Source organism: Dreissena polymorpha, chromosome 12 (assembly GCF_020536995.1).
Source record: "Dreissena polymorpha isolate Duluth1 chromosome 12, UMN_Dpol_1.0, whole genome shotgun sequence".
Lineage (NCBI taxonomy): Eukaryota > Metazoa > Mollusca > Bivalvia > Myida > Dreissenidae > Dreissena > Dreissena polymorpha.
In genome coordinates this window covers 42,841,057-42,865,205 of record NC_068366.1, presented here as the reverse complement: position 1 = coordinate 42,865,205, position 24,149 = coordinate 42,841,057, and the positions used below count along the sequence as shown (strand labels likewise).

The 24,149-nt window shown below is 36.2% G+C and overlaps 1 protein-coding gene across 14 annotated transcripts in view; it reads right to left on the bottom strand.

Annotated features, from left to right (window-relative positions):
- LOC127853230 (BRD4-interacting chromatin-remodeling complex-associated protein-like) overlaps positions 1–24,105 on the bottom strand; it is an 81,188-nt gene extending 57,083 nt beyond the window's left edge. For 6 of the 14 annotated variants that reach the window (XM_052387536.1, XM_052387535.1, XM_052387534.1 and 3 more), the window contains exons 1-6: positions 23,969–24,103; positions 20,937–21,035; positions 18,696–18,735; positions 18,225–18,469; positions 12,240–12,859; positions 11,813–12,007 (exon numbers count right to left, since the gene is read on the bottom strand). In XM_052387536.1, coding sequence (XP_052243496.1) covers positions 11,813–12,007; positions 12,240–12,859; positions 18,225–18,469; positions 18,696–18,735; positions 20,937–20,971 — 1,135 coding nt within the window. In that variant the 5' untranslated portion in view covers positions 20,972–21,035; positions 23,969–24,103. Of the gene's footprint in view, positions 1–11,812; positions 12,008–12,239; positions 12,860–18,224; positions 18,470–18,695; positions 18,736–20,936; positions 21,036–23,876; positions 23,942–23,968 lie in introns of those variants that run through there. The other 8 variants (XR_008036535.1, XR_008036534.1, XR_008036533.1 and 5 more) reach the window with 5 other exon arrangements.
- Between the last annotated feature and the right edge of the window lie 44 nt (positions 24,106–24,149).

Genomic DNA, 24,149 nt, shown 5'->3' with positions numbered 1-24,149 from the left:
CTATGACCTAGTTTTTGACCCGGCATGACCCATATTCGAACTTGGCCTATATATCAACTAGATGCAACTGCTGACCAAGTTTGGTGAAGATCGGATGAATACAATTTGAAATAGAGTCCGGACAAAGTGGCCCCTTTGAAAATGCACTTATTGACCCTATGACCTAGTTTTTGACCCGGCATGACCCATATTCGAACTTGGCCTAGATATCAACTAGATGCAACTGCTGACCAAGTTTGGTGAAGATCGGATGAATACAATTTGAATTAGAGTCCGGACAAAGTGATGCCTTCCGCCCGCCGCCCGCCCGCCCGCCAAGGGGTTTCACATAATACGTCCCGTATTTTATACGGGCGTATAAAAACTAAATACTTTTTTCTATTGGGAACGGGTCCGATTACCAGACCAGATTTTGGATGAAAAAATAACACTCTTTACTGCTGACAATAATGTTTGCAAGGGGCGAGCACGATTGTTGCTTAGCAATAATATGGATTCACAATTAGTACTGCAACAATATACCGGTATATCGGTATATATTGCATTACGCAAGCCGCATATTGTATTGTGATACAATTGTCATCATACCGGTACGAAAATTCTACAACAATTCATCCACATTTCGTCCAGAAAAGCCATCCGAAATAATGATATCAAGGAAAACAAAACAAATCGGTGTTTAGTAAAAATAAATTGTTACGTAAAAATAGCATTCTAAAAAGTACGAAGTAGCGTTGTTAAATGGGAGTCCGCAAGATCCGCTTTTGCATGTCATACTGTTAAATTTAAGATGAAGCTTTTGGAAATACGAAAAAAATAAAATAAAATAACATCATACAAATGTAAATTGATGTTTTTATAAACAGAAGTAATAATGATCTTTTTTTTTTTAAGTAACAGCATTCTGAGAAGTTACATGACCGGTTTTTAAACATCCACAATTCTCTTTAGGGTTATTATTCTTCTTGGCGGCTTTTATAATAGTTCACACAATGGCAGACAAAACGAACGCCGATTTATAAAGCATTTTGTAAAAAAGGCTTGTCAATAGGATATTACTAGAACCTAAAAATACAATACAAAGGTTAAGTTCATGTAATTAAGTTGTTTTTTGTGATTAGCTGGCGAGTTATAATTCTGGTACAAGTTAGCAATATATTGCAATATATTGCAATACAGGTTTTTGAACTGACAATATATTGCAAAACGGTTTTTGGCATATTGTTGCAGCACTATTCACAATACATAAAAGTTGTGTTTGTCTATTAATATGATCAAATTTGACATCATTATGGATAAACTGTTTGTACATATGTGTCAAATAAAGGATTTCAACATGAAGAGGTCAAGTATTGTATTTGAGTATTCACATGTTTTCAGGACTTCTATGGTGTAGGTATCAACGTTTCATTTAAGATAAATCATGTAGATACCACAATGGTCATATTTGATGTTAATCTTCTAGACATACATGTACACTGGAAAATAATTATATTTATGAATTTATTCTGACAATCAACTCAGGTTTGCATTCCTGTAGGGCTGTCACAATACGCCCTGAGCGTACCGCGGTATATCGTGGTACGGCAACACTGTATCGCGGTACGTACCGCGATATTTCACAGAACATGTATCTGTGAAGAAAACAGCAGAAAAACAAGTTTTACAAACTTTATTAAACTCAATAATCAGAAAACACTGGTATCATAGTATGACTAGAAACTGTAAAAGAAACTGTAACAAGGGCTGTTTGTAAAACATGCATGCCCCCCATATGGGCTGTCCGTTGTAGTGGCAGCCATTGTGTGAATACGTTTTTTTGTCACTGTGACCTTGACCTTTGACCTAGTGACCTGAAAATCAATAGGGGTCATCTGTGAGTCACAATCAATGTACATATGAAGTGTCATGATCCTAGGCAAAAGCGTTCTTGAGGTTATCAACCGAAAATCATTTTTTCTATTTCGGGTCACCGTGACCTTGACCTTGTGACCTCTAAATCACTAGTTGTCATCTGCGAGTCATGATCAATCTACCTGTGAAGTTTCATGATCCTAGGCATATGCGTTCTTGAGTTATCATCCGAAAACCATTTTACTATTTCGGGTCACCTTGACCTTTGACCTAGTGACCTCAAAATCAATAGGGGTCATCTGCGAGTCATGATCAATCTACCCATGAAGTTTCATGATCCTAGGCGTATGCATTCTTGAGTTATCATCCGGAAACCATTTTACTATTTCGGGTCACCGTGACCTTGACCTTTGACATAATGATCTCAAAATCAATAGGGGTCATCTGCGAGTCATGATCAATCTACCCATAAAGTTTCATGATCCTAGGCGTATGCGTTCTTGAGTTATCATTCAAAAACCATTTTACTATTTCGGGTCACCGTGACCTTGACCTTTGACCTAGTGACCTCAAAATCAATAGGGTTCATCTGCGAGTCATGATCAATGTACCTATGAAGTTTCATGATCCTAGCCCCAAGCGTTCTTGAGTTATCATCCGAAAACCACCTGGTGGACGGACCGACCGACCGACATGAGCAAAGCAATATACCCCCTCTTCTTCGAAGGGGGGCATAATAAACTTGATAGAAGTAGTCATTGTTATTGTTATTGTTCGCGTCTTTTTTCTAAAATGTCCGCCATGTTGTTTACAATTACTGTGACTACGATCTGTGTAAATCGAACGCTTCAAAGGCATGTTTAAAATGCGGAGTCAGCGGGCCCAGTATTGAAAATCTGTAGCGTTCTGACTCTTCCTCGACTTATTCAGAATCTTAAGATAACATGATTCGGATGTGCCATGCTTTAAACGATCGATATACTAAAGAAAGAAAATAAGAAATAGAATAAACATCTTTTGGATAATTATGAACTTATTTGCAAAGGAAATCTGTCCCTAATTCCAAAAAAGGTATGGACCCATACATCGCCGTATTTTAAACGTGAAAGTTAAACATCTACAAGTGGAAGCGCTTGCTTGACCTGGATATTAACGGATTATTTATTTAGCCCTTTTGAATCGCTTCTACATTTTTCAAAACGATATCTATATCAAAATAATAATGTAATGTATTTATATCTAGGCTAATATAATAATATTTAAAAAACCGGTGCGGCAACGCCGTACCGCGGTGCGATTTTTTTCACGACATGCACCGCAATATACCGATATACCGGTGAATCGTGACAGCCCTACATTCCTGTGTTATGTATTTTGTCAAACTAAGGAGTGAAATTAAAATAATTTCTGGTATTACATTCATATATCCTATTTAGCAATAAGATTTTTCAATTTATGGTTATTTTCATAACTTAACCCACATCCTTTTCCCCAAAACGGTCTGAAAAAGGCCTGCATAAAACATATTGTAATGTAATAATGAACATTTTTGCCCATGCACTATAAGAAATATAACTTTAAACGGAAACATTTAAATACACTACATTCAGGCCTTTTTCTGTCTATTTTGGGAAAAAGTACCTAGCAAAATTGGGATTTTTCCAAATTGGGAAGAATTTTCATCGACAAAAGCATTATTTGGGAAGGGAGTTTTCCAGTCATTTTGGATAAAAATCATATAAATTATGATTATATATTTTGTAGGTTGTTTAAAAAATAAAATTGAGATATATAGTCTAATAATCATAAGTCATAAGACACTTCTTTCTAACTTTCTAAAAAAAAAAAAAAAAATTAATAATAATAATTAAATTTGGATTTTTTTTTGAGAATTGGGAAAAAATATGCACATTTGGACCCATGAGATAGGCAGAAAAAGGCCTGACATTTAACCCTTACAACATACAAAAACAAACGTTATGTGCACACTGTGACCTGATCCTAAAACAAGAGATGTCAGAGGACAGCGCACACGACTATTCGAGTGCTTGACAGTATAACGGGGGGGGGGGGGGGGGGGGGGGGGGTATAATGTGGTGTGTGGTCATTTATGAGATGATCTTTCAAAAATAAAAAATAAATTGGGGGGGGGGGGGGGAGGTGCAGGGATTCTGGGTTGAGGTGTGGAGTTGTTTGGGTGGAATCCATTGTGGTATTCAGGTAAGTGTTGTTTTGTCAAAGTATTAATAAAATCTGATCATAAATAAAGAAGTTATGGCAATATAAGCAAAATGTTCAATTATCTAAGTATAAAAGGGGCCGTAATTCTGTCAAAATGCTTGATACTGTTGTCTGCTCTTGTTTATAGGTTGGGGGTCATGTTGGTAAACACGTAAGCAAAATATGAAAGCAATATGTCAAGGGACACAGGAAATATTTGGGGTAGTACGCAAACTTTAAAATAGATTTATCAATAATATGCATATTCTAAGTATAAAAAGGGGCACTCATTCTGTCAAAATGCTTGATACAGTTGTCTGCTCTTGTTTGTAGGTTGGGGTCATGATGGTAAACAAGTATGCAAAATATGAAAGCAATATGTCAAGGGACATTGAAAATATTCGGGGTAGAACGCAAACTTTAACATTTGCTGCATATTCTAAGTGGAAAAGGGGCCATAATTATGAAACAAGAGCACCGCCTTGCAGGTGCAGACTGCTCATCTATTTTTCTTTTTAAAGGTGTAGGGACCTATCTCAATTTCAATCACAAAGGATGGAGGGGTCGAGTGGAGAGGGGTGTATAGTGTAGGGGTGTGGTCATTTATTACATTATCTTCCAAAAATGCAAAAAAACAAAAAAAAACAAGGGCTGTTTGTAAAACATGCATGCCCCCCATACGGGCTTTCCGTTGTAGTGGCAGCCATTGTGTGAATACGATTTTTGTCACTGTGACCTTGACCTTTGACCTAGTGACCTGAAAATCAATAGGGGTCATCTGCGGGTCACGATTAATGTACCTATGAAGTGTCATGATCCTAGGCAAAAGCGTTCTTGAGTTATCATCCGAAAATCATTTTACTATTTCGGGTGACCGTGACCTTGACCTTTGACCTTGTGACCTTAAAATCAATAGGGGTCATCTGCAAGTCATGATCAATCTACCTATGAAGTTTCATGATCCTAGGCGTAAACGTTCTTGAGTTATCATCCGAAAACCATTTTACTATTTCGGTACACTGTGACCTTGACCTTTGACCTAGTGACCTCAAAATCAATAGGGGTCATCTGCGAGTCATGATCAATGTACCCATGAAGTTTCATGATCCTAGGCGTATGCGTTCTTGAGTTATTATCCGGAAACCATTTTACTATTTCGGATCACCGTGACCTTGACCTTTGACCTAGTGACCTCAAAATCAATAGGGGTCATCTGCGAGTCATGATCAATCTACCCATGAAGTTTCATGATCCTAGGCGTATGCGTTCTTGAGTTATCATTCAAAAACCATTTTACTATTTCTGGTCATCGTGACCTTGACCTTTGACCTAGTGACCTCAAAATCAATAGGGGTCATCTGCAAGTCATGATCAATGTACCTATGAAGTTTCATGATCCTAGGCCCACGGGTTCTCGAGTTATCGTCTGACAACCACCTGGTGGACGGACGGACAGACCGACCGACAGACCGACATGAGCAAAGCAATATACCCCCTCCTCTTTGAAGAGGGGCATAAAAATGGGGGGGGGGGGATTCTTGGGTGGGATGGTTGGACGGTATTTCAAAAATAAAATAATAAAAATAAATATTTGCGTTTTTTAACCATGTTTGAAAAAAACAAGAGATGTGTTTGTCAGAAACACAATGCCCCCTATTGCACCGCTTTTAAATTATTATGATTTAATTTTTTTACCTTTGACCTTGAAGGATGACCTTGACCTTGAATTTCCACCACTCAAAATGTGCAGCTTTATGAGAAGGCCGCTTTGAAATATTTTTTTTTTTACCTATGACCTTGAAGGATGACCTTGACCTTGAAGGATGACCTTGAACTTCCACCACTCAAAATGTGCAGCTTCATGATAACGCCGCTTTGAAATTATTTTTTTTTACCTTTGACCTTGAAGGATGACCTTGACCTTCCACCACTCAAAATGTGCAGCTTCATGAGACCGCCGCTTAAATTATTTTTTGACCTTTGACCTTGAAGGATGACCTTGACCTTCCACCACTCAAAATGTGCAGCTTCATGAAAACGCCGCTTTGTATTTTTTATATATTTATTTTTGACCTTGAAGGATGACCTTGACCTTGAACTTCCACACTCAAAATGTGCAGCTTCATGATGTAGCCGCTTTGTAAATTTATTTATATTTTGTTTGACCTTTGACCTTGAAGGATTACCTTGACCTTGAAGGATGACCTTGACCTTGAACCTACACCACTCAAAATGTGCAGCTTCATGAAAACGCCGCTTTGAATATTCTTTTTGACCTTTGACCTTGAAGGATGACCTTGACCTTGAAGAATGACCTTGACTTTGAACTTCCACAACTCAAAATGTGCAGCTTCATTATAATGCTGCTTTGAATTTTTTTATTTGTTTTTTGACCTTTGACCTTGAAGGATGACCTTCAACTTCCACCACTCAAAATGTGCAGCTTCATGAGAACGCCGCTTTGATTATTTTTTTTTTTACCTTGAAGGATGACCTTGACCTTGAACTTCCACCACTCAAAATGTGCAGCTTCATGAGATACACATGCATGCCAAATATCAAGTTGCTATCTTCAATAATAAAAAAGTTATGGCCAATGTTAAAGTTTTCAGACGGACAGATGCCATATATTTGACATTTGACCTTGAAGGATGACCTTCACCTTTCACAACTCAAAATGTTCAGCTCCATGAGAAACACATGCATGCCAAATATCAAGTTGGTATCTTCAATATTGAAAAAGTAATGGCAAATGTTAAAGTTTTCGGACGGACAGACACCATAAATTTGACATTTGACCTTGAAGGATGACCTTGACCTTTCACCACTCAAAATGTGCAGCTCCATGAGATACACATGCATGCCAAATATCAAGTTGCTTGTCTTAAAAAGTGAAAAAGTTATGGGCAATGTTAAAGTTTTTTTCGGACTGACAGACAGACTGACTGACATACTGACGGACAGTTCAACTGCTATATGCCACCCTACCGGGGGCATAAATTTTTTTTTTTTGGGGGGGGGGGGGGGTATAGTGTGAGGGTGATGTGGTCACTTATTGATGGATGGGACTGAAGAGGGATTGGGGGGGGGTGGGGGGATGGTTTGGACGGGGTTAATTGTGGTATGTCAGGTAAGAGTTGTTTTGCCAAAGTATCAATCAAATCTAATCATAAATAAAGAAGTCATGGCAATTTTAGCAAAATTTAATAATTTGACCTTGAGAGTCAAGGTCATTCAAAGGTCAAGGTAAAATTCAACTTGCCAGGTACAGTACCCTCATGATAGCATGAAAGTATTTAAAGTTTAAAAGCAATAGCCTTGATACTTTAGAAGTAAAGTGAATCTAAACACAAAATGTAACCATATATTCAAAGTTACTAAGTCAAAAAAGGGCCATAATTCGGTAAAGACAACCAGAGTTATGCAACTTGTCCTTTACTGTCCCCTTATGATAGTTTGCGAGTGTTCGTAGTACATTGTATGAAAACAATATCTATGATACTTTAGGGGTAAAGTGGACCAAAACACAAAACTTAACCAAATTTTCAAGTATAAAGGGCCCATAATTCCGTCCAAATGCCAGTCAGAGTTACATAACTTTGCCTGCACAGTCCCCTTACGATAGTTAGTAAGTGTTGCAAGTATGAAAGCAATGGCTTTGATACTTTAGGAAAAAAGTGGACCTAAACACAAAACTTAACCAAATTTTCAATTTTCTAAGTATAAAAAGGGCACATAATTCTGTCGAAATGCCAGTCAGAGTTACATAACTTTGCCTGCACAGTCCCCTTACGATAGTTAGAAAGTGTTGCAAGTATGAATGCAATGGCTTTGATACTTTAGGAAAAAAGTGGACCTAAACATAAAACTTAACCAAATTTTTAATTTTCTAAGTATAAAAAGGGCACATGATTCCGTCAAAATGCCAGTCAGAGTTACATAACTTTGCCTGCACAGTCCCCTTACGATAGTTAGTAAGTGTTGCAAGAATGAAAGCAATGGCTTTGATACTTTAGGAAAAAAGTGGACCTAAACACAAAACTTAACCAAATTTTCAATTTTCTAAGTATAAAAAGGGAACATAATTCTGTCAAAATGCCAGTCAGAGTTACATAACTTTGCCTGCACAGTCCCCTTACGATAGTTAGAAAGTGTTGCAAGTATGAATGCAATGGCTTTGATACTTTAGGAAAAAAGTGGACCTAAACATAAAACTTAACCAAATTTTTAATTTTCTAAGTATAAAAAGGGCACGTGATTCCGTCAAAATGCCAGTCAGAGTTACATAACTTTGCCTGCACAGTCCCCTTACGATAGTTAGTAAGTGTTGCAAGAATGAAAGCAATGGCTTTGATACTTTAGGAAAAAAGTGGACCTAAACACAAAACTTAACCAAATTTTCAATTTTCTAAGTATAAAAAGGGAACATAATTCTGTCAAAATGCCAGTCAGAGTTACATAACTTTGCCTGCACAGTCCCCTTATGATAGTTAGTAAGTGTTGCAAGTATGAAAGCAATAGCTTTGATACTTAAGGAATAAAATGGACCTAAACACAAAACTTAACCAAAATTTTCAATTTTCTAAGTATAAAAAGGGCACATAATTCTGTCGAAATGCAAGCCAGAGTTATCTAACTTTGCCTGCCCAGTCCCATCATGATAGTAAGTAAGTGTACCAAGTTTGAATGCAATTGACATGACGCCTTATCTATATTCGCTCCGCCCACTAGATTTGATCCACCAATCAGCGATCGATTAATCGAGCGCACTCGTTAGCAACGACCTGTCCGCCATTTTCTAGACAAGCTACATGTTTAGGTTCACTTTTATTCCAACGAGTTTCTTTTGTTTTCCTCTTTAAAAAAACGATTAAAAATGGTTTAACGGTGTCAATGGGGATTATGTTACTCGGACAATCGATATCCTGAAAGATTAGTTGGTGACATTTAATTTATATCGTTTCCAAAGCCGAAAAGAGATCTTGAGAAGTGTAAGAGATGTATAAATACATGCCGTCGTCACCACCAACAACTGAACGTCAACACTGTCAAAGACAATTATAATATATTTTTATCGGATATACTAGCAGATTTAAATAGTTTGTTATCGATCTGATTATCACATAATATTTCACTTTTCAAAAAATAGTTATATCAGTTACTAGGTCAGAAGCGAGCAGGTTTTTTTACCTTATATAACAGACGCCGAATATCGGCGTCTTCCCCCACCAAACTAGGCTGGTTTTTTCCCCTTTCAGAACCAAAAATTCCCCCTAAAAAAAAAAAATTTTTTTTTTTTTTTTTTTAATAGAAAGATGTGTCTCATGATTATAATATCTCAATTCTATTTCAATTTAATATTGCCAAATGTTATAAATTATGAAAAAACAATGAATATAGTGCAAACATGTACAAATGTATTGTAATAATGAGAGAGTAAGTAAACAAATCCCCAAAAAAGGGGAACGCCGCAAAAATTCCCACGCACACAATTTTTCCCCAAAGTGGAAATTACCGCGTAAAATTTCCCCCACATTAGGGCTAAAGGCCCCTTCCCCCACAACCCAAAAAAACACCTGGAAGCGAGGTTCATCTGCATTATTTAAAGAGAAATAAAACCCAGCATGAAGCCTAATTCATGCTGTGTTTTATTACTCTGATAGTAATGCACTTAATTGACATCATACATGTTATTTGAAGGTGACATGTGATATATTATCTTATTAACTGTATCTACACATTTGCACTCATGTGGTGTCACCAATAAACGCTTTTAATCCACACTAGGAGCTCAATTGCCTAGATTTCATTTTTTAAACGAGTTTCGTTTATTTTGTTCAAATTAAAAAACGGACATGAAATATGGCAAAAACGTTGTAAAAAGGGTTAATGCAACTCTGACATTTGGTATCCAGAAAGATAAGTTAGATGAATTAAATTTATACCATTTCCAACGCGGCAATGCAGTCTTGACAAGAGCGAGTGGAAGCTTCAAGAATTACCGAGATGCCCTTTATAGAACATTAATTTATTTCACAAACTTGAAATGTCATATAAGCAATAACTAAGCATTATTAAGTATGTATTATGTCACGTGTGCATGTAAAATAATTGAGAATTTTGGTACCCAATTTGTGTAACTTTACGAAATCCCCGTTCTGTGTGTCACAAACAAGTGAAAACCATTTTGTTATTATTTTAATAAAGAAGTATCGATAAATGCTATTGTAAAAGAGTTATTATTACTGATATTAGTTAATCAATAAATGCGGTAACTTCGGGGAAGTCGGTACCTGCGCGAGCGTCTGATATTGGTAGCCTTATTAATTTATAATAGCCTGACCGTATTCCATTTCTTACAACGCTAATTTTATATCAGACAATGTCCAAACTTACTGTGTTGTTTTTGCGCTTTAAATTATAGTGATTGATAAATGTCCAATAAGCAATATGTTTAATATGATTAATATCACTTTTATACGCAATAACATGTGGGATTGAGGTACCCACCCGGCGTCAGAAAGCGCGTAAAACTTCACCGAATTCCCAGTTGTAAAGCGCTATTTCGTGTCAAATACATGGGTAGGGGGGAATGTTTCGGTAATTATTTTGTTAATAACATGGGTAAATACCGGTGAAGTGTTAATTTATTGCAAATACCACCATTACACATAATAACGGGTTCGATTTTGGTAAGCGCGCAAGCGTTTGAGAGCGTGTTTAATGTACCGATTTACCCGTTATAAACAGCTGATGTTCTCTTTAATTGTATATTTTTTGCATTTGCAGAATAACTAAATGGCATCAACCCCTTTACAAGTGTAATATGGTGTTAAACAAGTCCATAAAATCATCCGGAATATCGCGTAAATCTACAGGCAAAGAAGCCATTTTGGTGTTAGCTTGTCTAGGTTTTCTTTTTGTGTACCTAAACACAAAACTTAACCAGACGCCGACGCCAAGGTGATGACAATAGCTTATAATTTTATTTCAAAAAATAGATGAGCTAAAAATGCTTGATTGAGTTGTCTGCTCTTGTTTATAGGTTGGGGTCATGTTGGTAAACAAGTATGCAAAATATGAAAGCAATATGTCAAGGGACAATGAAAATAATTGGGGTAGTACGAAAACTTTAACATTTGCACGCTAACACTCACGGAAACGCTGACGCCGGGGTGAGTAGGACAGCTCCACTATATATATTCATATATAATAGTCGAGATAAAAATGACAAGGTTGCTTCACATGACAGCAAGCAACAAGGTTATCGCAACGATATGTCTTCTTCAAAAGATGATTATTTTTGACAATCAATATTTAAATCCCATAATGCAAGACAAAGTTAAAAACTGAACACAAACATACACTTTCACTATTAACATATAAGGGATAAGCAAAAACTTCCAAGTGTCCAATGTGAACTTCACCTTAATCATACAACTTGATGGTTGAATGAGACACTCAGACACATCATCTTGAAATGATGATTTGTTGTGCACATTAATCCTAAAATCCCATAAATTACAAGAAAGTCCCAAACAAATTCACACACAAACAAGAGATTGCCAAGCAATATGGTCCCTACTGGTGAAACTCCACCATTGTAAGTAAAAAAAATTTTTTTATTTTTTATTTGTTGCCATAGCAACCAGAACAGTGACATAAACAAATATTTGATATCGAAAAGGAGGCAATGAGCTTAATCCCAGTAATCCTGATTACATCGTTTAGCACTGACCTTGATTTGCCCTGTTATCCATTGTAAGTCCAGAGGGCTGTGGCTGTGACAACAGCACGCTGGAGATAGTGTTCTGAGATGGCTGCTGAATCTGTAAGGGCGTGGCAAGAGACAGACCCTGGATGTTGATTGGCTGAGCAAGGTTCTGACTCGGGATTAATATGTTCTTCCCTTCAGCGGTACGGATCAGTGTTCCTAAAGTGTGAATATAAACAAATCATTATGTGCCGTAATCTGGGAACATTGCGCAAACAGTGTGGAAACCTAGGCTATTAATGTACAGACAATGAATGAGCAGAAATGTGCGGACATTGTGCTAGTAGTAGTAATATTAGGCAAATACTATAACTCAGTGTTTGAAAAAGATATATAAAGCCGAAAAACTAGCAAGATTTACATACACATTCAGAGTTATTAAACAACAAACCTTGTATATTAAATGGTGGCTGGGGTGCAGTTTGAAAATTTGCCAGCTGAAAATTACTCCTTTGTTGTGTCTGAAGCATTTGTTGCGTACCCATGTTGACATTCACAATATTAGGATTCTGTATCACAGCATTCTGTGCATTCACCATTGTGCTCTGCTGGTTTCCAAGGACTGTCTGACCTTGAATAAGCCCACTTTGGGCCCCTGCAAAGGGCAACTGCAGAATGGTGCCATTTGAAAACTGTATTTGCTGTGGGCCCTGCATCTGATTCTGATGCTGCTGCATGCTTGCTGGTAGCTGGAGTACGCTCATATTTGGTGCAGGGCTTGTGCTCGTCAGCTGGGACAATGTTTGTGAAATAGACTGAGTATTTGTAAAGGAAAGTGCCATGCCAGAGTTGGGAGTCACAGATCGGCCAAGGAGAGTTACAGGTTGTTGGTTACTGAAACCACTTGACTGCTGTTGCTGCTGTTGTTGCTGCAACTGCTGCTGTTGTTGCTGCTGCAGTAGTTGTTGCTGCAGCTGCAGGTGCATCTGTCGGGTCACCTGGATTTGCTGTCCTGAAGCAGTCTTCAGTAGCACATGTTGACCATCTTGACTAAGCATCTGGGAACTTGAGCTGTCCATGTAAAAGTATAATACAAAACTATAGTTGCAATATTACGGATATACATTTCATACAATTAATATTTAATCTATTCATTTGCACCAAAGAACTTAGACAAGAACAAGATGTGTTTGTGAAACACAATGTCCCCCTATATGACGTTTGACCTTGTAGGATGACCTTGACCTTGACCCTTCACCACTCAAAATGTGCAGCTCCTTGAGATACACATGCATTTCAAATATAAAATTGCTAGCTTCAATATTGCAGAAGTGACATTACATGCGCAATTTTGACCCTTATATTTGACCTTGAAGGATGACCTTGACCTTTCACGACTCAAAATGTGCAGCTCCATGAGATACACATGCATGCCAAATATCAAGTTGCTATCTTCAATATTGCAAAAGTATTCATAAAATAAGCGATTTGGGCCACATATATTTGACCTCTGACCTTGAAGGATGACCTTGACCTTGACCTTTCACCGCTCAAAATGTGCAGCTCCATGAGATACACATGCATGCCAAATATCAAGTTGCTATCTTCAATATTGCAAAAGTATTTATAAAATAAGCAATTTGGGCCACATATATTTGACCTCTGACCTTGAAGGATGACCTTGACCTTTCACCACTCAAAATGTGCAGCTCCATGAGATACAAATTCATGCCAAATATCAAGTTGCTATCTTCAATATTGCAAAAGTATTCATAAAATGAGCGATTTTGGCCACATATATTTGACCTCTGACCTTGAAGGATGACCTTGACCTTTCACCACTCAAAATGTGCAGCTTCATGAGATTCACATGCATGCCAAATATGAAGTTGCTATCTTCAATACAGAAAAAGTTATTGCAAAATGTTAAAGTTGGCGCAAACCAACCAACCAACAGACCAACCAACAGACAGGGCAAAAACAATATGTCCCCCACTACTATAGTGGGGGACATAAAAATGCTAACGGCACAATATAAGGTTTTGAACAATCAAGAATAAATATGTTAATTTAAATAATTGTGCATTCACAAGCTAGTTCTCCACTAAACCTTTTTTTCTATTTTAACTAACAGTAACCTTGACCTTGATCCAACTAGTCCCAAATGCATTTGCAAGCTGGATGTAAGTTACAAACATACAAAATGTAAGAACAATCCCAACATTAAATCTATTGAAAGAATTTTTTTTTAAGAAACAATTACATTGAACCTGACCCAACAGAACCCACAAGTAATTCAAAGCTAGGTTTACATGTAGGATACATACACGCACAATTTCAGCACAAAATATCTCCACCCAGACTTAATCTAAGTAACCATTTTTTTTATACTTTTCATAACAAGGATCATGGCCCTTAACTGACTGGCCCCAAATGAACCCCTAATCTAGCTTTGCATACACATATAAGCAAACTCAATACAAGTGCAAAATGTGTCGGCCTTCCAAACTGAAGTTATTTACAAAATTGTTTTTTTCTATTCATTGTATATGTGACCTTGCACTTGACCTTACTGCCCAAAAATGCAATCCCATCCCTGCAGTCTTCAAAATTAACCTATCGCCTGATCAGCTAAGAGATTAAATCTCAGCCAGGTGATATTTTTTTTTATTATTGCCAGATACGCATTTTTTTATTCCGAAAAAGACTATTAAAGAAATAAACCAATAAAAAGGCAATGTATCCATTGCAGAAGTAAAAGTTTTCAGGAAAACCTCTTAAGTAATTTCCATTACATATCTTTTATCTGTATCTCCCTTAGATCTAAGTGTAAAGCGTTAAGTCTGGATTTAAATTTTTCAAATAATGTATCATTTCAGGGTTCTTGCTGGGCTAAAATATCCCATTGCCATTTTTTCTCCATTTTAAAATTGTTTATGCCACTTATAAATAGAAATTAGCCTTTTTTTATATTCTTAAACTAAAGTCTTGAATGCGATAAATAGCATTTATTCTGTGATTTATTGTTTAAACCTATATTACGTTAGCCCTAACTTGAATGTCCAGTTTTTACCTGAGGTCAATAAACATAGACTGTAACTCCAATATAAGGCACAAACCTGCATTTTAACTGACTGCGTTGTGAATATGTTCAATGCATATATTGCAATGTTGTATTGTAATTTAGATATTATATACATATATTATTTCGTAACAAAAACAGCTAAAATAAGTGAGACATGAGGTGATTTAACAGAGAAGTGGTTTCATTTCAGGGCTTGATGAGTTTAAACTCTTCACTTGTTTAATACCTCTCATTACAATATGCCCATCACAGTTAATCTGCAACAACTCATATTTGGCAGTCAGGACAAACATAAACAAACACAGGTAAATGTTATTGTGTAATTGATGTATTTAACTTAGTTTAATTAATATATTTAACCCTTAACCTGCTTTGTATGTAATAACTGATAAGCCTCATTAATGCTGAATTAATTTCTAGAATAGTTTCAGAATTGGGTGGATTCATTTCTAGAATAGAGTTTCAGAAATGGGTGGTCAAGTTCAACATCAATATTTTTTATGTTTGTCTATTTTAAGCCTTGACCTGACACACAACTTTGGTGCCCAAGCTATGTCTAAATGCAAGCTTGCTGTATTCAAATTTGTATTGAGTTCTGTAAATACAAACAAAAGTTAACAACCAGTAACCATCTTTTTGATAGCCTGTCAACCCCCAATATAATAATCAGTATTTTCTATTTCATAAAAAAAACCTGGATAAAAATCATACAATTCTTAATATAGATATTATGATATTGGAATATTTTTTTTGCCAAAAATGACAAATAATTATTTTTTTGTGAAAAGAAATTATTGTTTCATGAAAAAATAATGAAATTAATTTTACACGTTACTCGTTTAAAAAAAATAATCGTGAAATGTTATCATTCTGAACAACTTTGGGAGTAAATTTGAATACTGTGACGATGACTGAAGGTAGTTGAATGATGTTTTATATAAACAAGAGCACCGCCTTGCGGGTGCAGACCGCTCATCTATTTTCTTTTTAAAGGTGAAGGGACTCTCATTTTCAATCACAAAGGAGGGAGGAGTGGAGTGAAGAGGGGTGTATAGTGTGGGGTTGTGGACATTTATTACATTATCTTCCAAAAAAGCGAAAAAAAAAAAAAAAAAAAAAAAAAAAATCGGGGGGGGGGGGGGGGTATAGTGTGAGGGTGTGGTGATAATTTGTGAGATGATCTTAAAAAAAAAAAAAAAAAAAAAAAAAAAAAATCAAAAAAAAAATTTGGGGGGGGGGGTGGGGGGGGTGGGGTGGGGGTATAGTGTGAGGGTGTGGTGGTCATTTGTGAGATGATCTTATAAAAAAAAAAAAAAAAAAAAAAAAATTAGGGGGGGGGGGGGAGGGGGGGGGAGGGGGGGGGAGGGCACGGGGGATGGTTTGGGTGAAGTCTATTGTGGTATGTCAGGTAAGAGTAGTTTCATCAAAGTATCAATCAAATCTAATCATAAATAAAGAAGTTATGGCAATTTTAGCAAAATTTAATAATTTGACCTTGAGAGTCAAGGTCATTCAAAGGTCAAAGTAAAATTCAAGTTGCCAGGTACAGTAACCTCATGATAGCATGTAAGTATTTGAAGTTTGAAAGCAATAGCCTTGATACTTCGAGTGGATCGAAACACAAAATTTAACCATATATTAAAAGTTACTAAGTCAAAAAAGGGCCATAATTCCGTAACAATGACAACCAGAGTTATGCAACTTGTCCTTTTACTGTACCCTTATGATAGTTTGTGAGTGTTCCAAGTATGAAAGCAATATCTATGATACTTTAGGGGTAAAGTGACCAAAACATAAATCTTAACCAAATTTTCAATTTTCTAAGTATAAAGGGCCCATAATTCCGTCCAAATGCCAGTCAGAGTTACATAACTTTGCCTGCACCGTCCCCTTATGATAGTTCATAAATCTTGCAAGTATGAAAGCAATAGCTTTGATACTGTAGGAATAAAGTGGACCTAAACACAAAACTTAATCAAATTTTCAATTTTCTAAGTATAAAAAGGGCACATAATTCTGTCAAAATGCCAGTCAGAGTTACATTACTTTGCCTGCACAGTCCCCTTATGATAGTTAGTAAGTGTTGCAAGTATGAAAGCAATAGCTTTGATGCTTAAGGAATAAAATGGACCTAAACACAAAACTTAACCAAAATTGTCAATTTTCTAAGTATAAAAAGGGCACATAATTCTGTCAAAATGCATGCCAGAGTTATCTAACTTTGCCTGCCCAGTCCCCTCATGATAGTAAGTAAGTGTACCAAGTTTGAATGCAATAGCATTGATACTTACTGAGAAAAGTGGAACTAAACGCAAAACTTAACCAAAATTTGCAATTTTTTAAGTACAAAAAGGGCACATAATTCTGTCAAAATGCACGCCAGAGTTATCTAACTTTGCCTGCCTAGTCCCCTCATGATAGTAAGTAAGTGTACCAAGTTTGAATGCAATAGCATTGATACTTTCTGAGAAAAGTGGACCTAAACGCAAAACTTAACCGGACGCCGACGCCAACGCCAACGCCAACGCCGACGCCAAGGTGATGACAATAGCTCATAATTTTTTTTCAAAAAATAGATGAGCTAAAAAAGGTTTAAAGATGCATTTCAAATGTTGTTTTATCACATAAAACATTTATAGCACTACACTGCAACTCCATTTATCGCAGTCCGTTATATTGCGATGTCTAATATATCGCGAATCGGCCGTGGACCCCTTTTATTTTCACCCACTTCAATTTTCTGGATAATCCAACATTCATAAATCCAGTTTGGTCCAGATTGTTTCCCTTCATTGTGCATCACATTCTTGCTTTTGTACTGGGATATTCAATAACCCATATTGGCCAACATTAAAGGTCATTTCGCATGATACCTAAGACAACATTCTCTATCTCCAGGAATTTCAATAGATTTTAAAACCAGGAGTCAATGACCCCTGGACTGAAATATTGAGGATGCGCCATGCCCCTTTGCCTTGCTGGGAAAAGCACTAAATACACAAATTAACAAGAGCTGTGTTTGTGAAACACAATGCCCCCCCCCCCCTCCATATATTTGACCTTTGACCTTGAAGGATGATCTTGAGTCGAACTTTCACCACTCAACATGTGCAGCTCCATGAAATACACATGCATGCCAAATATAAAGTTGCCATCTTCAATATTGCAAAAGTTATGACCAAGGTCAAAGTTTTGGGACAGAATGACAGACAGACAGGCCAAAAACAATATACCCGATCTTTCCATCCGGGGGCATAAAAATCAGCTTAAGCAGAACAGCCTTTGTAAATGGAGCTTGTGCCTTAAAATAAATGATTTTTTGTAGCCTGTTATAATGATAAATGTTCTTACCCATCAGACTGGGAAGACGACACAAAACCTTGTTGGAGAACTGTGATTCCGGCATTTGCCTGGGTGGGGAGATGCTGAGAGGATAGGCTTTGTAACTGAAGGGGATTTGTGGACGTGACTGCATAGTTCTGGGAGGTGAGGTGATAGGTCGAGTTTACATTGGTTGCTAGGTTACCCGCATCCAGGGCAAGGTTTGAAGGATCATGATCGTCACCAAGGAATTCATCAGCCCAGTTGAAAAGAGACTGAAAATATGTTATACTCTGTACTTAACAGTACACAATTTATAAACAAATATATATTGCAAAATATTTCTTTCCTTTTAATAATCATCAAGTACAAAAATATTATTGCAACACTATGATCTTTAATGTTTATTCATACATACATCATAAATAATATTGGTTAATACATAGATGACCTCGTGCTTTTTTTAATTTCAACAAAGTGTATTTAACGAACAATTCTTACCCCATTTCCTTCACTGTGGTTTCCAAACAGATCAGATTGGCTGAAAATTACACAGTTTTTATTCAATTATTCATTTTTTTTCTTAAAAAAACAACAACATCAAAATGTACAATTAACAGCCCTTATTTCAAAAGAAACTATTAAAACAGGGGCTGTTTGTAAAACATGCATGCCCCCCATATGGACTGTCCGTTGTAGTGGTTGCCATTGTGTGAATACGATTTTTGTCACTGTGACCTTGACCTTTGACCTAGTGACCTGAAAATCAATAGGGGTCATCTGCGGGTCACGATCAATGTACCTATGAAGTGTCATGATCCTAGGCATAAGCGTTCTTGAGTTATCATCCGAAAATCATTTTACTATTTCGGTTCACCGTGACCTTGACCTTGTGACCTCAAAATCAATAGCGGTCATCTGCAAGTCATGATCAATCTACCTATGAAGTTTCATGATCCTAGGCAAAAGCGTTCTTGAGTTATCCGAAAACCATTTTACTATTTCGGGTCACCGTGACCTTGACCTTTGACCTAGTGACCTCAAAATCAATAGGGGTCATCTGCAAGTCATGATCAATCTACCCATGAAGTTTCATGATCCTAGGCAAAAGCGTTCTTGAGTTATCATCCGGAAACCATTTTACTATTTCGGGTCACCATGACCTTGACCTTTGACCTAGTGACCTCAAAATCAATAGGGGTCATCTGCAAGTCACGATCAATCTACCCATGAAGTTTCATGATCCTAGGCGTATGCGTTCTTGAGTTATCATTCAAAAACCATTTTACTATTTCTGGTCACCGTGACCTTGACCTTTGACCTCAGGGTCCTCACACTACTTTGGGGGAAGGGGTCCGCAGCCCTTAGGACGGGGAATTTTCGCGGCATTTCCCTTTTTGGAGGAATTTTTTACTTACTCTCTCATTATTTCATTTGTACATGTCTGCACTATATTCATTGCATTTTTCATAATTTAGTATGTTTGAAACTATTAAATTGAAATAGAATTGAGATATAATTATCATGAGACACATCTTTCTATTAAAAAAAAAAAAATTTTTTTTTTTTTTTTTTTTTAGGGAGAATTTTTCCCCCCAAAAGGGGAAAAAAGTATACTTTTCAGGTGGGGGACTGCCGCCGAAATTCGGCGGCAGATTTGATAGATTGAGGGCCCTGGACCTAGTGACCTCAAAATCAATAGGGGTTATCTGCGAGTCTTGATCAATGTACCTATGAAGTTTCATGATCCTAGGCCCAAGCGTTCTTGAGTTATCGTCTGACAACCACCTGGTGGACGGACCGACCGACCGACATGAGCAAAGCAATATACCCCCTCTCTTCGAAGGGGGGCATAATAATGTTACAAAAACTGAACCATATAGTATTTCTGAATTTCTAATGAATAATATACTGATGACCCATTTATTGAATTTGATTACATGTAATAAATATACAAATTGTAATATTATGTTACCCAATTCAATGTTAATCAATACAGCACCACAAATTTAATCAGTAAGAGGCAACTGGTGTTGGTGAAATAACACACTGTCATCTAATGCTGTATTGCATACATGTAAAAGTATGGCCCAATACAATTGTTTAAACAAGAGCATCGCATAACGGGTGCCACGCTTGGCTACGGCTGCAGTTTTGAATAAATGAAAGTTTGTCATTTTTTTTCTAAGCATCACAGTGACCTTGACCTTTGACCTATTGACCCAAAAATGGGTGTGGTGTGTAGAACTCATCAAGGTGCATCTACATATGAAGTTTCAAAGTTGTAGGTGGAAGCATTTTGATTTAAGAGCCCATGTTTAAAACCTTAACAGAATGTAAAGGTTTTAGCACGACGCGGAGGGCGGATGTCGGACGACATGACGAGCTGGCTATGACAATACCTCAGGTTTTCTCCGAAAACACCAAGCTAAAAATTAATGTAATTGAACCGTGCTCTGTGAAAAGGGGGTTTAATGCTTGTACGTTAAGTGACATCCCATAAAAGCCTGTGCAGTCGGCACAGGCTTATCAGGGACGACACTTTCCGCTTTTTTATTTTCTATTAAAGCGTTTAAAGAAAGTCTCTTCTTAGCAAAAATCAAGTTTAGGCGGAAAGTGTCGTCCCTGATTAGCCTGGGCGGACTGCACAGGCTAATATGGGACAACACTTAATGCACAAGCATTAAACCACCTTTTCACAGAGCACAGCTTAATTTTTTCATAAAGCAATACTCATCTTACTCTAAATCCTCCAGTAGTGAGTCTCCATTATCCATGTCCACAAGAGCAGAGTGTGTGAGTTATCATTGCACATTGAATTTGTTTCAAATAATGGCATACCTTAAATAAAACAAAATAAAACAACATGCATTATTTTTTTACTTATTGGTAGACATGTTTAAATGAAAACAATGAGTCACTTGAATACACTGGTTAACTTACCAAATCCGTAATTTAACAAGTGATGTGTTTGTTAAACACTATGTCCCCATATATTTGACCTTTGACCTTGAAGGATGACCTTGACCTTTCACCTCTCAAAATGTGCAGCTCCATGAGATACACAAGCATGTCAAATATCAAGTTGCTATCTTCAATATTGCAAAAGTGTACATTAAATGAGCGATTTTGACCCATATATTTGACCTTTGACCTTGAAGGATGACCTTGACCTTTCACCACTCAAAATGTGCAGCTCCATGGGATACACATGCTTGCCAAATATTCACCGCTCAAAATGTGCAGCTCCATGAGATACACATGCATGCCAAATATCAAGTTGCTATCTTCAATATTGCAAAAGTGTACATTAAATGAGCAATTTTGACCCATATATTTGACCTTTGACTTTGAAGGATGACCTTGACCTTTCACCACTCAAAATGTGTCAAATATGAAGTTGCTATCTTCAATATTGCAAAAGTTATGGCAAATGTTAAAGCTTGCACAAACAAACAAACCAACAGACAGGGCAAAAACAATGTCCCCCACTATAGTGGTGGGGGACATAAAAAACTCAAAACAACATAGTTAACAAGTTTGGCAAAATCTAACACAATTATTATCAAATTATGAACAATTACCTATTTTCTTATACAGTTACTGTATTTAAATGCCATCATATACATGTACAGCACTTCAAAAAATGATGTCAAGGGTGACAGTAATTAGAACAACAATGTGTCTAGAAAAAAACTCATAGCATTTAAATTAATACAATAGTACATTTATCACTAAACACAGACTTATCTCAGATGTAAACAGTCAGTAATAAGGGCTCTCCCTGGGTTAAAAAAACCTTTCGCCACCCATTTTCGCCATTTTTATATTTTTTCCCCACTATTAAAATATATAAGCAATTTCGTAACTTTTAAAAAATACTTGTCTTCATTGCGATTCAATTCATTCATAATATTTTTTGTTTTATTTAATTATTGAAACAAATATTTCACTAGTCCTTACTTGAATGTCCAATTTTAATCAGTGTTAATGATACAATATTATGATACAAAGTTGAAACCATTACATAACTTATATATTTTTACAACATTCATGTTTTGTTGCTTCTCTTAACAATTCATAAATATTAATGTTTTTACAATTCTTTACAATTCGAAAATTGTCATTTTACCAACAAGTATTTAGGCTACTGTAACATACACAAACAGTATGGGCCACAGATCCATTAAAAAATATATTATAATAGCTATAAAGCATTTTTCCTCTATATAAATTTGGAACCCTAAAACGGCACCATTCCCAATTCAACCATTTTTCCCAAATGTAAAATAAAAATTCACATTATGAATTCCCAATTCACATTTATAACAGTGATGTCGATACTTTCGACTGTGCCTCAACATTCAAGTAAGGCTCAGATCAGTGTCAAGACCATTTAACCTAGAGAAATTATCCTGTACAACTATTATATTTTGCTAGTAAATGAATTAAATACAGCAGTTGTTTAAAAATTTCTTTGTTTTAGTTAATATAATATGATTTGTACATAAATTGTTAAGTACTTAGCTAAAATTAATAAATGTCCCAATTTAGATGGAAAAAGAGGCTAATTGTCCCAATTGGACCGGTACCAGTCCCAAAGTGGTGAGGAAAAACGCTGTTTAAATAAACTATTTTTTCATATCAGTCTCTCAAACCGAAATAAATAAACTATTTTTTTATATCAGTCTCTCAAACCGAAATGGCAAATTAATTAAGTCTATTTCATGACACCTACTTAGATTTGATTTGTGGAGGATCAACCATAAAAAGATATCATAAAACCATTCTTCAAAATCATTCTTAACATAGGCTACATTTTAATTTGATGGACTAAATAAATGGAAATTAATTCAACAAAGGTGTGAATCAAAATAATAAATTTAAATAACACAATTTTTGCTAATATTTGAACATAAGAAAGTCACTGACTATAAGTATTTAAATGTAACTTCTTAGTATTGTGATTTTGCTTCCTAAGAAGTTTATGACTAAACTAGCACATTATTTGTTTTTTCAGTAAGCTTGAAATGTTGATAACACAGAGTGAGCTTTGAGAGGGTTTGTAGTAGCTGTAGTACTAGTAGACAAGTTTACACATTAACTGTCTTATTTTAATTACATGTAAGAACACATTTTACATCAGAAAAACATAGACTTCCATTATGCATTATGAGTGATAGGCTTTAACATTCATTTAATTTTTAAATGGTTGAACTTGAATATACCTATTTTTAAAGCAAATTAGTGACTAGTGTACGACATGTGATGACACTAATATATTTGCATTGTAATAGTTCATATAATTCACGAACATACTTAATTGAATTTTAATTGGTTCATGAAAGAGTTGTTTACAGTGTATTTAAACATTTACGATTTTCATGTCTTGACCTATTTAATAATCGTCGACCTTCTTTTGTGCAAATTAATCTAAATGGGAACGTCATCATACGTTGAAAAATATTTCAAGCGAAGGTCATATGTTTGTGTAATCAAGATGGGCGTATTCTAATGATGCATTCAATCCCCGGGAAATACATTGCCGTTCTGTAAGCTGTTTTCATAATAACGCAAAGGCGCCTAATGGAGTGCAATAGGCCATTCATATCGTCCGAAAATGCCACTTAAAATGGCACATATCAAGTCTGCAATTTTCCAGTATATACATAAGAAATTTACATCAAATATTGAGCATTTACTGTTCTCATAGGCTAGCCCACAGCCTTTCCTAGCGAATTTTATCAGCTAAATAATATTCACAAAACACTCACCGTCATGTATTGTGCCAGGCGTTAACAGGGTTTACATATGACTTTACACGGCGCAGTTTGAACTTTGTACACGTGACGTCATAGAAAAATTTACATATTTTGCTCGATACACAGCCACATTTAGAGATTTTCTTTTGTAAATTCTACTACAGAGATTCATTAATTTACCACAAATATCAAG